The sequence below is a fragment of the Leptodactylus fuscus genome, chromosome 4, assembly GCF_031893055.1.
Source record: "Leptodactylus fuscus isolate aLepFus1 chromosome 4, aLepFus1.hap2, whole genome shotgun sequence".
Taxonomy (NCBI): domain Eukaryota; kingdom Metazoa; phylum Chordata; class Amphibia; order Anura; family Leptodactylidae; genus Leptodactylus; species Leptodactylus fuscus.
In genome coordinates this window covers 220606169-220620894 of record NC_134268.1, presented here as the reverse complement: position 1 = coordinate 220620894, position 14726 = coordinate 220606169, and the positions used below count along the sequence as shown (strand labels likewise).

Genomic DNA, 14726 nt, shown 5'->3' with positions numbered 1-14726 from the left:
CAGTCCTATAATCCGTGATATCCTCCCTATATACCCTGCACAGTCCTATAATCCCTGATATCCTCCCTATATACCCTGTACAGTCTGATAATCGCTGACACATCCCTCATGTATACACTTTAAGGTTTTATAATCCCTTTTTGTATATACACCACACTTCCCCCATCCTCTGTATACCGGGGATCGTACCCTTGGCCCTATGCTCGGCTCATTTTGTGCACCAGTAATAACACTTATACCGCTGCCCATGTTTTGAATTTGGAAAAAAATCTTATTTGATTTATCACTAAAGACGGGTTTGGTGAATGTGCAGATGAGACTGGTGGGGTCGGTGCCTCAGACAAGAACCGCTGCCCTGTATACTCCTGTAACCCCTCACATATCACCCCTGTATACAGTCTACAGGCCTATAGTCATGTTTGTATATATTATAATCTATTATATTATGTGAGGGCGGGCTCTGTATACTCCTCAGTCTCTGTATATTCCTCAGTCTCTGTATACTCCACAGTCTCTGTATACTCCACAGTCTCTGTATACTCCTCAGTCTCTGTATACTCCTCGGTCTCTGTATACTCCACAGTCTCTGTATACTCCACAGTCTCTGTATACTCCTCAGGCTCTGTATACTCCTCGGTCTCTGTATACTCCTCGGTCTCTGTATACTCCACAGTCTCTGTATACTCCACAGTCTCTGTATACTCCTCAGGCTCTGTATACTCCTCAGGCTCTGTATACTCCTCGGTCTCTGTATACTCCTCGGTCTCTGTATACTCCACAGTCTCTGTATACTCCTCAGGCTCTGTATACTCCTCAGGCTCTGTATACTCCTCAGTCTGTATATTCTTTGTATATTGTAGCTCAGTCCATGTATAGCCTTCACTTTGCTCTGCCTTGGATACAGTATATACGTCGCTCCTTCTCTGTGCCGCCCTCTGCTGGTATTTGGGATGTCCCACATGCTGCCGCGCTCTGCGTATTGGGTCTCGCTGGATTGTGCAGACTCTTGAGAGGTTTCCGTAAATTGAGACGGGGGATTTCCTTCAAGATGCCGCCAGATGTTTGTGCAGGCGCTGAAGGAAGAGGGTGCCTGGTAATCCTGCAGGGACGTCGTCTCCCTAATATCCAGGATCCCCCTGCTCGCTGCACCACAAGACCCAGAGGGCACAGACATACAAGCTGCACTTCTCCATATGAGAGCCCAACCTTCCTATTAGACTTGATGTCCTCATGGTCTCTGCCGTCCTGACCCAGCGCTTCTCACAGCTGAGGGTTTGTGACATCTGTTACAGTAAAATCTGCGACATAAACAAACAGCACAAACCTCTCCCCTGTCTGGATAGTTTGTTACAATGTAACAGCGCAAGTAAAATGTTTCCACATGAAGCCCCCAGAGGACTGTCCGGTCTAGAACATTTGTAACAAATCTTCAGTTTATCTGGCTTTATCGATGCAAGACTGGACAATTCCTTTAAGTTGTTGTAGGTCCAGAAAGCTGCAGGTTTACCTATGAGATGACTCCACCTCCTGGTGCTTGGGGGAGGAGCCTGGTGTCATGTATTTAGGACAGCTCCTGCTGTAGGATGAGGTGACTGCTGGAGGGAGTTCTGGTATTAGGCAGCGGGTCCTGATCTTCTCCTTTCTTCCCCTGTGAAGGTCGTGTCTGGGCTGTACCATGGCAGAGAAGACGCGCCCCCAGTGCTTCTTCGATGTGGAAGTTAACAGGGAACCCAGTAAGTACAAGCTGTGCCGCAGGTGTCACTTTCCAGCTGTTGCAAAACTACAACTCCCATCCATCGGGCAGCTGTTGCAGTTTTGCTACCACTGCCGAGCCTCAGGTCGGTGACCGCTGCATCGCTCCATACTTTTATCCGTCATCTTCTGCAACTCCAACTGTCGGGAAACTACAACTCCCAACTTGACAACAGCTGGAGTGCAGAAGGCTGACAAAAGATGAAAGTATGGAGCAATGCACCAGTCACCGACCTGCAGCGGTAATTAAACTCTCAGCACTTGTTCAACTGGTCTCACTGCTCTCTCTGAAGGGCTGGGAGTTGTAGTTTCACAACAGCTGAAGGTCAACGATTCTTGTTTTAGAGCAAATTGTTTTCTATTATTATACTAGAGGTTGTGTAATGCAGGTTCCAGCTGTTGTGGAACTACAACTCCCATCCTGCTCCAAGAACAGCAGAGCAAGCGTGCGTGCTAGCAGGGAGTAGTCGTCTTTCTACAGCTGCAGAGCCACTGGTTGGTGACCAGGACATTACACCGAAACTACAACTCCCAGCATGCTCCATTCACTTTTGTGAGAATTACGAGAACAGCAGAGGATGTAGGCATGCTGGGAGTTGTAGTTTTGCTGCAGAGACACGGGTCGGTGACCATTGTATTGTCCTATCAGTCACTGCAAATTATACTTTTGCCTTTGGCCTCTTAGAGCAGGGATCAGCAACCTGGAAACTACGCTTCCCAGCATGCACCCTTCCTTAGTTGTTCTCAGGACTCTATCAGAAGTGACTGAAGCATGCTGGGAGTTGTAGTTGTGCTGGAGTGCCAAATGTTGCTGCTGTTGTAAATGGATTTTTTTTTAGCATGCCAGATGTGATGTCTCATGCAGGGCTCAGCAATCTCCGCCACACCGGCTGCTGCAAAACTGCAACTCCCAGCAGGCCCCATTCACTTTTGTGGAGCTGCAGAACAAGTATACACGCTGGGAGTTGTAGTTTCACAACAGTTGGAGTGCGGATGGTCGCTGACCCCCATTTCTGTCTCACCTTGTAGCTGTTTTAATGTCTCTTGTTCTCTGCTATCAGCCATTGTATTATAAGTTAAAGGGGTTGTCTGTTTTTTCGTTTGCTGAACCTCCAAAGGATTCGCAGGTGACAGGGGCATCTACGCCTCCTCTTTACCCACGATCCGTTATCAGTACCGTACGAGGCATCCCACTGCTTGTAGGGGATCTGTTGTCTGCTCTGACTACTAGATGGGTGCCCCGATAGTGTCCCCACTATATTACATGGCCCGGACCAGGAGTAATTCACCTGCGTTTCATGCAGTAGTAAACCAGGTTAGCAGATGGTTGTGTGGATGAGGACACGTCTGCAGTAGGACACGTGGCATGGTGCCAGGGGAAGAATCGCGGGCGACATCATAGAGACTGGAAGACATCCTCTGAAGATACAGGAGACGAGAGGTGCTGGGACTGCAGGATCCTCCAGGACATACCGTATTTTTCGGACTATAAGACGCACCCAGGTTTTAGAGGAGGAAAATAGGGAAAAAAAATTTTGAAGCAAAAAATGGTAAAATATTTAATATATGGGAGTTGTAGTTTTGCAACAGCTGCAAGGCCACATTGACAGGTGACCCTGCAGCTGTACGGGGACGCATAGAGTGTTTTTTTTTTGCGGGGCCAGAAGTACTTTTTAGTTATACCATTTTGGGGAAAATCTATTGCTTAGATCACCTTGTATTGAAAAAAAACCCGGCGGTTTATGATATATGATTTTCTACTGTTATATATATTCTAGGGACAGGAGGTGATTTAGAACTTTTATTTCATATTTTTATTATATATTTTTAAAGCTTTTTTTTTTTTTTACTATTTTATTCCCCCCCGGGGGCTTGAACCTGCGGTCACTTGATTGCAAGTCCCATAGACGGCAATACAACTGTATTGCCGTCTATGGGACATTCTATCTATTAGTATTACGGCTGGTCATAGAGACCAGCCGCAATACTAATATAGCCGTGACAGGTCCGGGAGCCTCATTAGGCTCCCGGCTCTCACCCGAACAGGTCGGCTCCTGCGATATCGCCGCGCAGGAGCCGGCCTGCAACTTTACAGGTACGGGGCCGGTGGGGACCGGCCCTGGGGGAGAAGGGGCCACGGATACTGACCCGGCATCCGCTGTACTAGAGAGGCGGATGCCGGCAAGGGATAGACGCCATCACAGGTGCCGGGGCCTGAGACCTCGCTACGCTCCTCTGCCCTGCATGAAGCCAGCGGCGGGGGGGGGGGGACGGAGGAACGGAATAGCATTACTCCTGCCGCTGCTGGCTTCATGCAGGGCAGAGGAGCGCAGCGATGTCTCAGGCCCCGGCGTCTATCCCTTGCCGGCATCCGCCTCTCTATTACGGCGGGTGCCAGGCACCACATTCGGTCTATAAGACGCACCCTTCTTTTCCCCCCAAATTTTGGGGGAAAAAAGTGCGTCTTATAGTCCGAAAAATACGGTACGTGTTTCCTCACTAGTGTGTCTGTAGAGGATGTTACAGACACGTGCACTCATCAATGCACCAAAGATTGGGTTACCCCTGCTGTATGCCAGTGAGGGTATCCCATATATCTATATGCAGGTATTATTTGTACGCAGGCCATGTGCTGCCCTATGGGAGGCCGCAGATCTCCTACCTGTGCATCTGGCAGAACAGGAACCATTGCACAGTCGCGTCTGTTCTTTGCACCGCGCTCCTGTGACATGTGGTGCACACACGGCGGGTTTGCTTATTGCACTTCCTCCTGCTTATGAATGAGGACAGTGTGAGGCGGCTCTCGGCCGAACAAGCGGCTTCTTGTGCGATTGTGAGTGACACGTAGCTCCTCCGGGGAGACAATGCACAACTTGTAGATAATGTAAGGGGAGGAGCTCGCCCAATTAAAGCAACAGGGCGCCTAAAAGCTGTAGAGCTTATTGTACTCTGTTATCAGCACGGACTGGTTAGGTGAGATTTGTCTCGAGCGGAGCGGCAGTGTAAAGCATCGCAGTCTAAAGATATCATCTCATCACCTCTTTTTCCTTTTCCCCCCACAGTTGGCCGAATTATATTCCAACTCTTCTCTGATGTCTGCCCAAAAACTTGCACAAACTTCTTGTGCTTATGTACAGGTAGGTCCCGGCGGACGCCCCCTCCCATCCCCCCGCTGTGGTCTGGACATGTGCACATTTCTTTTTCTTTCCCCCCCAGATCTTAGAATTAGAGCCCACGATCCGTATGTATGGCTACTAAGTCTCATTCTGTGCACCAGCCCCGAGGTCCCGGCCCCCGCGCTGATGCTTTCTCCCTCTTTGCTCCTAGGTGATAAAGGAATCGGAAAAGTAACAGGGAAGAAGTTATGGTACAAGGGTTCCACCTTCCATCGCGTGGTGAAAAACTTCATGATCCAAGGCGGTGACTTCAGTGAAGGTAATGTGGTGTAAAGGGCCCGGGTATAACAGGGGAGACTCAGGAGAATGGGGGCCCCGTGTACTCCTGCTTGAATGGAGTAATGGTCGCACATGCACACCGCCACCCCACTCATCTGTATGGGGCTGCCACGGGCAATCCCACAGGGCATGTGCGACCATTGCTGCATACAGATGGCCGTGATCGGTGCAGGTCACAGCAGCCGGACCCCCCACCCATCAACAACACATACATTGTACAGGCGTACACTAAGTTGTACATGCAGGACTTTGCCACTAGGTGGAGCTCAGGTGTGTACTGCATGCTGTATATTTACTGAACTCCATGCTACATGTCCGTGTGCGGTGTACGGGTCAGTAAATACGGCACAGATTGGTACCCGTGCGCCATTCGGGATTCTTACTGACCGATACATCGAAATGAACACACGTCAGTAAAAAGTTTGGCTGTGTGTATGCGGCCATAGAAATTTCTGTATAACAATTGCGGATAAAAGCTATGATTGTGTCCCTGAAGGCTATCCGTGTATATAGTAAACTCCTGAGCTCCCCTAGTGGTGACTGCTGGCAGCCTTATTATTTAAAGGGATATTCCAGGATTTCATATTGATGTCCTTTAAAGGGATCCTGTCATTGTCATTTTTGTCTCCCTAACATGTCGGAATAGCCTTAAGAAAGGCTATTCTTCTCCTACCTTTAGATGTCTTCTCCCAGACGCCGTTCGGTAGAAATCCCGGTTTTCTCCGGTATGCAAATGAGTTCTCTCGCAGCACTGGGGGCGGTCCTCAGCACTCAAACAGCACAGGGGGTGTCCCAAATGCTGCTTCTGGAACGGCCTCTCCCTGCGTCTTCTTCCGTCCTGGGTTCCGATCTTCTAGGCCTTGGGTAGAGCTGACTGCGCATGCCAGTGGCCACAAGAAAATGGCCGCTCACACAGTAAGTTGGTGTAAGCGGCCATTTTCTCGTGGCCGCTGTCTTGCGCAGTCGGCCCTGCCCGAGGCCTAGAAGATCGGAACCCAGGACGGAAGAAGACGCAGGGAGAGACCGTTCCGGAAGAAGATGGAGGCATCGCTGGAGATTTCTCTCGCAGCATTGGGGATGCCCCGAGTGCTGTTTGAGCGCTGAGGACCGCCCCCAGTGCTGCGAGATAACTCATTTGCATACCAAAGAAAATCGGGATTTCTACAGAACGGCGGCGCAGAGAAGACATCTAAAGGTAGGAGAAGAATAGTCTTTCTTAAGGCTATTCCTTTGTGTTAGGGAGACAAAAAGGATGTCCAATGAGAGGATCCCTTTAAAGGGGTTTTCCAAACCCAAATTGAGTTTTCGTACTAATGACCCATCCACAGGGCAGGTCTCAGTATGTGATCTGTAGGGTCTGACACCCAGACCCCACACAGATCAGCTGTTCTAGTAACCTGTGGCTGCCAGAAGCTTCTAGTAGACAGGCGGTGCGTGCAGCGGTGGTTCCGGTGATCTCCTGTTACTAGAATAGCAGCGATTCTCCCCACCCTAAGGCTACTAGAACAGCTGATCTGCGTGGGGGCTGACCTGCCATACTGAGCACAGCCCCCTACATTATGTACAGTGTTATGCTTGGTGTTCAGTAATGAGATCGCACCATGCACCCGAGTGCTGTGACTTCTTCAACCAGCTGATCTGTGAGGGTCCCGGGTGTCAGACGACCACCAATCCCATCCATAGACAAGTCCCACAAAACCTCAGCAGCAGGCAGAGCCCGGACTGTGAAATCTCCCGTCTAAGGTCTTTGTCTTTGACATTGCAGGTAACGGCAAAGGCGGGGAGTCGGTTTTCGGCGGTTACTTTAAAGGTAAGGACACGGTCGTGTTTCCCGCAATTGATTTGTACTCTTGTTTTTTTTCTTTCATTCGGCCTTACCTATGAGGAGGGTTCTAGAGAATTGTCTTATCTGTCCCAGCACTAGACTTCTTCTTGCATGACTCTAATGTTTGCATGTGCATGACTTTGGACCCCCCCCGAGTACGTTTGAGATTTTCTCTGATTTTTTTGTTTTTTTTACGTTTTTTTTCCTAGCCGCTTCTGTGTAGCCAGGGCTTTCTCTAAGTGTGTCTATGGTTATATTCAGTGTCATTCTCAGCATGGAGGTTAGGCAACTTTTTTCAATGACAACTCCTGTCTTCCTGCCTAAAACTGTCAACATATTCTTTTATTTATAGAGAATGTGATCTATTGCAAAATCCTAAGGTAAGACCATCGCAAGCTCAGTAACTCGATAACCTCACTCTCCCCTCCCCCCACCGCACCCTCCTCCCCCCGCAGTCAATGGACTTGCCCTCATCATTAAATTAAATACAAAAAAAATAAAAAAAAACTTTGGAGATTTTGGGAGGAATGAAACATCAACCTCTTTTACCAGTCATTCTGTCCATCGCTGTTATTGTCAGAACTTGTTGTATTCGATTAGCGGAGCCCCCAGACGGGTGCGGCCCCGCCCCCAGACGGGAGAGGCCACGCCCCCAGACGGGTGCGGCCCCCCACCCACCCCCCAAAATGTACAATGACTTCTGTACTGTGATATAGATGTGTGATGGGTTCAGGGTCTTATGCCCAAATATGGCTCTGGAGTAAGACAATGGTGGCCCAGGATTGTAGATTTGTAAGGGGGGGGGGGGTTCAACCCTTAGGACCCCCCACTGATCACAAGCACCACTGCAGCATGCATGACCCCCACTCGGGCCATATCCAACAGTCCCATAGGCGTGAATAGAGGGGGGATGCTTGGTTCATACAGGAGACCCCCGTTCTTGTGATCCATGGGGGGGCCCAGTGGTCGGACCCTCGCTGATCAGCTGTTTATCCAGTGCATAGGGGATAATGATAAGTTTAACATCTTAAAGGGGTTTTCCGGGACTGTCCTATTCAGCTCACATGACCATGCTGCGGCTCAGCCCTGATCAAATAAATGGGGGAGCTGAGCTGTAATACCAAGCACAGCCACTATACTCTGTACGGCGCTATACTAGGAAAGTAATGAAGAGGCCGCAGCAAAGAATATCATCGGCCCGGGTGACCCCTTTAAGCTTTGTATAATGGAAAAAGGTCTGCAAAGGATGATCTGCACTGGATAAGATGGTAACGAACCCACAGCTGTGAGAAACAGTCACATTTTAGTTCACTGACAGGCAGCAGAGATCTTGAACATTGCAGAGCTTTACATTGTATGTGAATGACAGGGAGGGTCCATCCCTTAGGTAGGGGTCTGACACATCACTGTGAGACCCCTTCACTCCTTACCAGGCCCAGCTCCATACATCTGCAACTCTATCCAATAGAAGTGAATGTGACCGAGCTGCAATACCAGGTGCGACCACTGCCAGATGTATGGCGCTGTGCCTGGTAAGTGTTATGGGTCAGTAATGTGATATTGATGCTAATGACAGGCCTCGCAGCCCATGTAGGGTTAGTGGTCTGTACTGCTGCCACGTGGCCAGCGCTGTATCCACTGAAGGCTTTCTTTTTGTTTTCTTTAAACAGTGTACTCAGATAGGTAAGTGAGCACCTCCTTCTCCCCTCCCCCTCCTCCTCCTCCGCCGCCGCCACGCCTCGCACTTCTTCCATTCTAGCTTGCAGACAATGTGACTCCTGTAACAGACATGTTTTTCTCTGACTGCATTGGGTCTGCAGCTCGTGTATAGTCCGCCCATCCTGAGGAGCAACTGCACAATCTCACTACACATCTCTATATCCTCCAGTTACTTCCAGAGCTGCAGCATCGCACCTGGTAGTGTAGCGGAGCTCCTAGAGTGCACTATAGTGTATGAGGACTCCAATACCTGCCTGTGCAACTCTGCAGCTCCGTATGTAACTGGTGTATAAGATGAAAAGATGTAACTGGATGTAACTGGATGTAACTGGTGTATAAGATGTATGCCTGCTACTAAATGAAGAAAGTGAAGTCCTGTGTGGCAGCAGAATAGTGAGCGCAGCTCTGGAGTATAATACAGGATAAGTAATGTAATGTATGTACACAGTGACTGTACCAGCAGAATAGTGAGCGCAGCTCTGGGGTATAATACAGGATAAGTAATGTAATGTATGTACACAGTGACTGTACCAGCAGAATAGTGAGCGCAGCTCTGGAGTATAATACAGGATAAGTAATGTAATGTATGTACACAGTGACTGCACCAGCAGAATAGTGAGCGCAGCTCCGGAGTATAATACAGGATAAGTAATGTAATGTATGTACACAGTGACTGTACCAGCAGAATAGTGAGCGCAGCTCCGGAGTATAATGCAGGATAAGTAACGTAATGTATGTACACAGTGACTGTACCAGCAGAATAGTGAGCGCAGCTCTGGAGTATAATACAGGATAAGTAATGTATGTACACAGTGACTGTACCAGCAGAATAGTGAGCGCAGCTCTGGAGTATAATACAGGATAAGTAATGTAATGTATGTACACAGTGACTGTACCAGCAGAATAGTGAGCGCAGCTCCGGAGTATAATGCAGGATAAGTAACGTAATGTATGTACACAGTGACTGTACCAGCAGAATAGTGAGCGCAGCTCCAGAGTATAATACTGGATAAGTAATGTAATGTATGTACACAGTGACTGTACCAGCAGAATAGTGAGCGCAGCTCTGGAGTATAATACTGGATAAGTAATGTAATGTATGTACACAGTGACTGCACCAGCAGAATAGTGAGCGCAGCTCTGGAGTATAATACAGGATAAGTAATGTAATGTATGTACACAGTGACTGTACCAGCAGAATAGTGAGCGCAGCTCTGGAGTATAATACAGGATAAGTAATGTAATGTATTCACACAGTGACTGTACCAGCAGAATAGTGAGCGCAGCTCTGGAGTATAATACAGGATAAGTAATGTAATGTATGTACACAGTGACTGCACCAGCAGAATAGTGAGCGCAGCTCTGGAGTATAATACAGGATAAGTAATGTAATGTATGTACACAGTGACTGTACCAGCAGAATAGTGAGCGCAGCTCTGCAGTATAATACAGGATAAGTAATGTAATGTATGTACACAGTGACTGTACCAGCAGAATAGTGAGTGCAGCTCTGGAGTATAATACAGGATAAGTAATGTAATGTATGTACACAGTGACTGTACCAGCAGAATAGTGAGCGCAGCTCTGGAGTATAATACAGGATAAGTAATGTATGTACACAGTGACTGCACCAGCAGAATAGTGAGCGCAGCTCTGGAGTATAATACAGGATAAGTAATGTAATGTATGTACACAGTGACTGTATCAGCAGAATAGTGAGCGCAGCTCTGGGGTATAATACAGGATAAGTAATGTAATGTATGTACACAGTGACTGTACCAGCAGAATAGTGAGCGCAGCTCTGGAGTATAATACAGGATAAGTAATGTAATGTATGTACACAGTGACTGTACCAGCAGAATAGTGAGCGCAGCTCTGCAGTATAATACAGGATAAGTAATGTAATGTATGTACACAGTGACTGTACTAGCAGAATAGTGAGCGCAGCTGTGGAGTATAATACAGGATAAGTCATATAGTGTATGTATACAGTGACTCAGTCTTTGTGTATATTATTCCTGTACAGATAATGTTGATTTTAGGTTGTCTTATTCGTTACTTATTTCACCCCGGCATGGTCCGGCCCAGTACAGAGTTATACATCGGTGGTATACGCCTGGTCTTGTCATTCCTGTATATATTTGTTACTTACATATAGGAGGGCTCCGCAGTTTGCTCTCTTAGATGAGGGTGAATATCCCGAGGCCCTTTTTGCACCTTGCTGTACAGGATAGCTGTCTTCTATGTTTGGGGTGTTCTTTCTAATATCTTGGGTGATGGAGAGCAGTTGCAATGTTTCTGAAGTCCTGTAGGGGGAGGCAGGGGGTTATTATCCTGTCCCATTGCTATTGGGGGCCATTATGGATACAGTAATGAGTGAGGAGCGCCCCCTACATCTGTGTACATGTCACTGCAGCTCTTGGCTTCTTCACACACATTTACGGAGACTTGCGGACCTTGTTTCCAGTCTTGGAAGTTTCTTGTTTCTTTGTCTCTCCTTCAACTTATTAATCATTTCTTTTTCATTCTTTTTCCTTCTTGTTTTTTTTTTCTTCAATCCCAGATGAAAACTTTATTCTCAAACACGACCGTGCGTTTCTCTTGTCCATGGCAAACCGGGGGAAGCATACCAACGGGTCGCAGTTCTTCATGTAAGTCAATTCATTCTGCGCCGCAGCAGGAATAATTGTGCATTCTTGTTTTTGCAAAGTTCTGAGAACTCTTTTTAGCTACAATTTTGTAAGTCGCTGTTATTTTATATTGTTGTTACTTTTGCTATAAATTCTAAAAAAAAAAACAAACAAAAAAACTAAACTTTGTTTCCTTTCAATTGTCGATGCAGAACCACGAAGCCGGCGCCACATCTTGATGGGTAAGAGAACTGCAGGATGCATTTACTAGTCCTATTGTATTCAGTGTCCTAGCAATGCACAGCACTGACATAGTCTTACTGGTTGGGCGAGGATCGGAGGATGTGCGCTGGAAGTCGAAATCATCGTAGTATCTGGTCGGGGGCGTTGCAGGATGACGAATGGTGGTCAAGGAGGACGGGGGTCAAGTAAAGGGTTTCGGGTTTGCCATCTTTGTGCACGTCCTAGTACACCTATCCTCAGGCCGGGTGTATTGGAATGCCAGTCTGAGTGCCATCTACTGCTATATAGAAGTATTACAATGGGTCACAACCATTAGGGGGAATAAAAACTGAAAAAAAATACATTTAAAGGGATCCTGTCATTTGAACAGTTTTTTTTTTCTAGTTGACACTTAAGAAAAGCCATTCGTCTCCTACCTTCATCAGTCGCCTCCAGCCCGCCATTTGGTAGAAATACCAGTTTTTACCAGTATGCAAATGAGTTCTCTCGCAGCACTGGGGGCGGGCCTCAGAGCTCAAACAGCACTAGGGGCGTCCCCAATGCTGCCAGAGAACTCTCTCCAGCGACGCCTCCATCTTCTGCAGCAACCGCCTCCTCATCTTCTTTTTCTGGGTGGGATCAGACTTGTGCACCTGTGCAGTCGGCTCTGCCATCGGGAACCAGGCAAAGCCAAGTGCACAAGCCGGCCGCGGCCATTTTTTTTGGAGGCCGCTTACACGCGCATGTGCAAGTATGCTCCTGTTCTCCATAGAAGTATAGAAGCGTACTGCCTATGCGCGCGTAAGCGGCCTCCAAAAAAATGGCCGCCGGCCGGCCTGTGCACTTGGCTCCTGCCTGCATTCCAATGGCAGAGCCGACTGGACAAGCGCAGGAGTGTGACCCCAGCTGGAAGAAGACGGCAGAAGAGTGTTGGTTGCTTTTGAAGATGGAGGCGGCACTGGAGCGTTCTCTGGTAGCATTGGAGGCACCCCCAGTGCTGTTTGAGTGCTGGGGCCCGCCCCCAGTGCTGCAAGAGAACTCATCTGCATACCAGTAAAAACTGGTATTTCTATCGAACGGCAGGCCGGAGGCGACTGATAAAGGTAGGAGACGAATGGCCTTTCTTAAGGCTACTCCGAAGTGTCAACTAGAAAAAAAACTGTTTAAATGATAGGATCCCTTTTAAGAAAAATAAAAACTTAATATAATAAATGTCGTCCCATGTTCCCAATTTATCATATAAAAGTAACTGAACAGTTAATAAATAAACCTTAGGTATTGTAGCATTCCAAAAAGTGACCTAAGAAAATACTAAATTATTTAAAATAAATACCAAAATTTAAAAAAAATTTTTTTTCATTTTTATTAAAAAATAGGTGTGATGGAAAATAAACGACAGTGTCCGATTCTCCGGTCTTTTTGTTGATTCGGCTCCCAAATTTTTTTTTATAAAAAGCGATCAAAAAAAAAAAAAAAAAAAAAAGGCCATAGCTCATCCACACAAAAAACGAGCCCTTGGAATGAAACAATATGTAAGACTATACAACACAATGTAACACTATGTCACACAATCTAACACTATACAAAACCATGTAACACAATCTAACACTACATAACACAATGTAACAATATATAACACAATGTAACACTGTGTAACACTAAAAAAAAAAAAAAAAACCGAGCCCTTGCACAGCTATGTAGGTCCCATAGAACAGTTGTGGGGTTAGAATATGGCGACGGAAAGCAAATTTCGTTAACCCTGTAGCTGTAAGGTTGGGGCCCCCTATAGAGAAGGCAGGGGCGGCTCATTACTGTCCCTGCCTTCCCGATTGCTGGGGGTCGGTTACACTTATGGCCTGGTGGTCATGTGACTATCGGGGTTGGGATCTGTATGACCTCCCGGGTCCTGGAGTCCTCCATTGATCATCTGTCCTAAGGACAAAACTAGTACAGTCATTAGGGGGTTAATTTGCATCTACGGACCCCAAAATAATCCGCCAAGTCTGTGTAATATGAGACGTATGATATACGTATACGGTATATGAGGATAAGCTTGTGTATACTCTGCCCTTGTTACATGGCGCGTTTCCATCTCTCCGCAGCGTGCACGTGGTGTTCGGACTGGTGATTTCTGGTTTCGAAGTGATCGAACAGATAGAGAGTCTGAAGACGGACGCTGCCAGCCGACCGTACGCCGACGTCCGAGTCATAGACTGCGGCATCCTGGGAGCGAAATCCACCAAAGATGGTGAGCGGGGCACAGAGACGCCTCCATTGTTATGTATTAGGAGGAGCAGGGTCCTCCAGCAGGGCAGAGTATTTCAGGAGAGGAGTCAGCTGATCTTCCAGAATATTATATATTACTTTTGAATTCTCCAAGATCAGAACACTCTGCACTGCTGGGGCCCCCTGCTCTTTCCATTATGCAGCTTCACATCATTCACTTCCCACAAAGTTAGCACTCTCCTCTCCTGAAATACTCTGCGCTGTGGTGCACCCAGTTCCTTCCATCTTTCAATCTGTGGTCTCCCAAAACACCAGCACACTCTTCTCCTTAAATACTCTGTACTACTGGGGCCCTTGCTCCTTCCACTACCTGACTTTTGGAACTATGACCTCCTACAAGACCAACATACACCTCTTCTAAAATACTCTGCACTGCTGAGGGCCCTGCTGCTTCCACTACTTAACTCTGTCTTTTCAGGGTTTCACAGCAGTACAAAGTATTTCAGGAGAGAGGAGTGTTCTAACCTTGTGTAAAGTTGCAGACTGAAAGTTACATGGTGGAAGGAGCAGGGGTTTCCAGCAGCACAGAGCATTTCAGGAGAGGAAGTGCGCTAACTGTGCGGGAAGTGACAGACCTGTAGTTATATGGAGGAAGGAACAGTGGCCACAGCAGTGCAGAGTTTTTAAGGAGAGGAGTGTGCTAATCTTATACGGAAGTCTGCAGACTGAGAGTTACATAGTGGAAGGAGCAGGACCCCGCAGTACAGAGGATTTCAGGAGAGGAGAGGGCTGATCTTATAGGGGAGGTTACAGGGTGAGGGTTACATAGTGGAAGGAGCAGGACCCCCGCAGTACAGAGGATTTCAGGAGAGGAGAGGGCTGATCTTATAGGGGAGG

The 14726-nt window shown here is 47.5% G+C and overlaps 1 protein-coding gene across 2 annotated transcripts in view; it reads left to right on the top strand.

The window, feature by feature from the left end:
* Nucleotides 1–14726, top strand: part of NKTR (natural killer cell triggering receptor) — a 33823-nt gene that overhangs the window by 4982 nt on the left and 14115 nt on the right. The window contains exons 2-8 of one of the 2 annotated variants that reach the window (XM_075271831.1): nt 1657–1733; nt 4815–4889; nt 5080–5187; nt 6973–7017; nt 11315–11402; nt 11594–11623; nt 13706–13851. In XM_075271831.1, the coding sequence (XP_075127932.1) occupies nt 1676–1733; nt 4815–4889; nt 5080–5187; nt 6973–7017; nt 11315–11402; nt 11594–11623; nt 13706–13851 (550 nt within the window). In that variant the 5' untranslated portion in view covers nt 1657–1675. Of the gene's footprint in view, nt 1–1656; nt 1734–4814; nt 4890–5079; nt 5188–6972; nt 7018–7234; nt 7413–11314; nt 11403–11593; nt 11624–13705; nt 13852–14726 lie in introns of those variants that run through there. The other variant, XM_075271832.1, reaches the window with a different exon arrangement.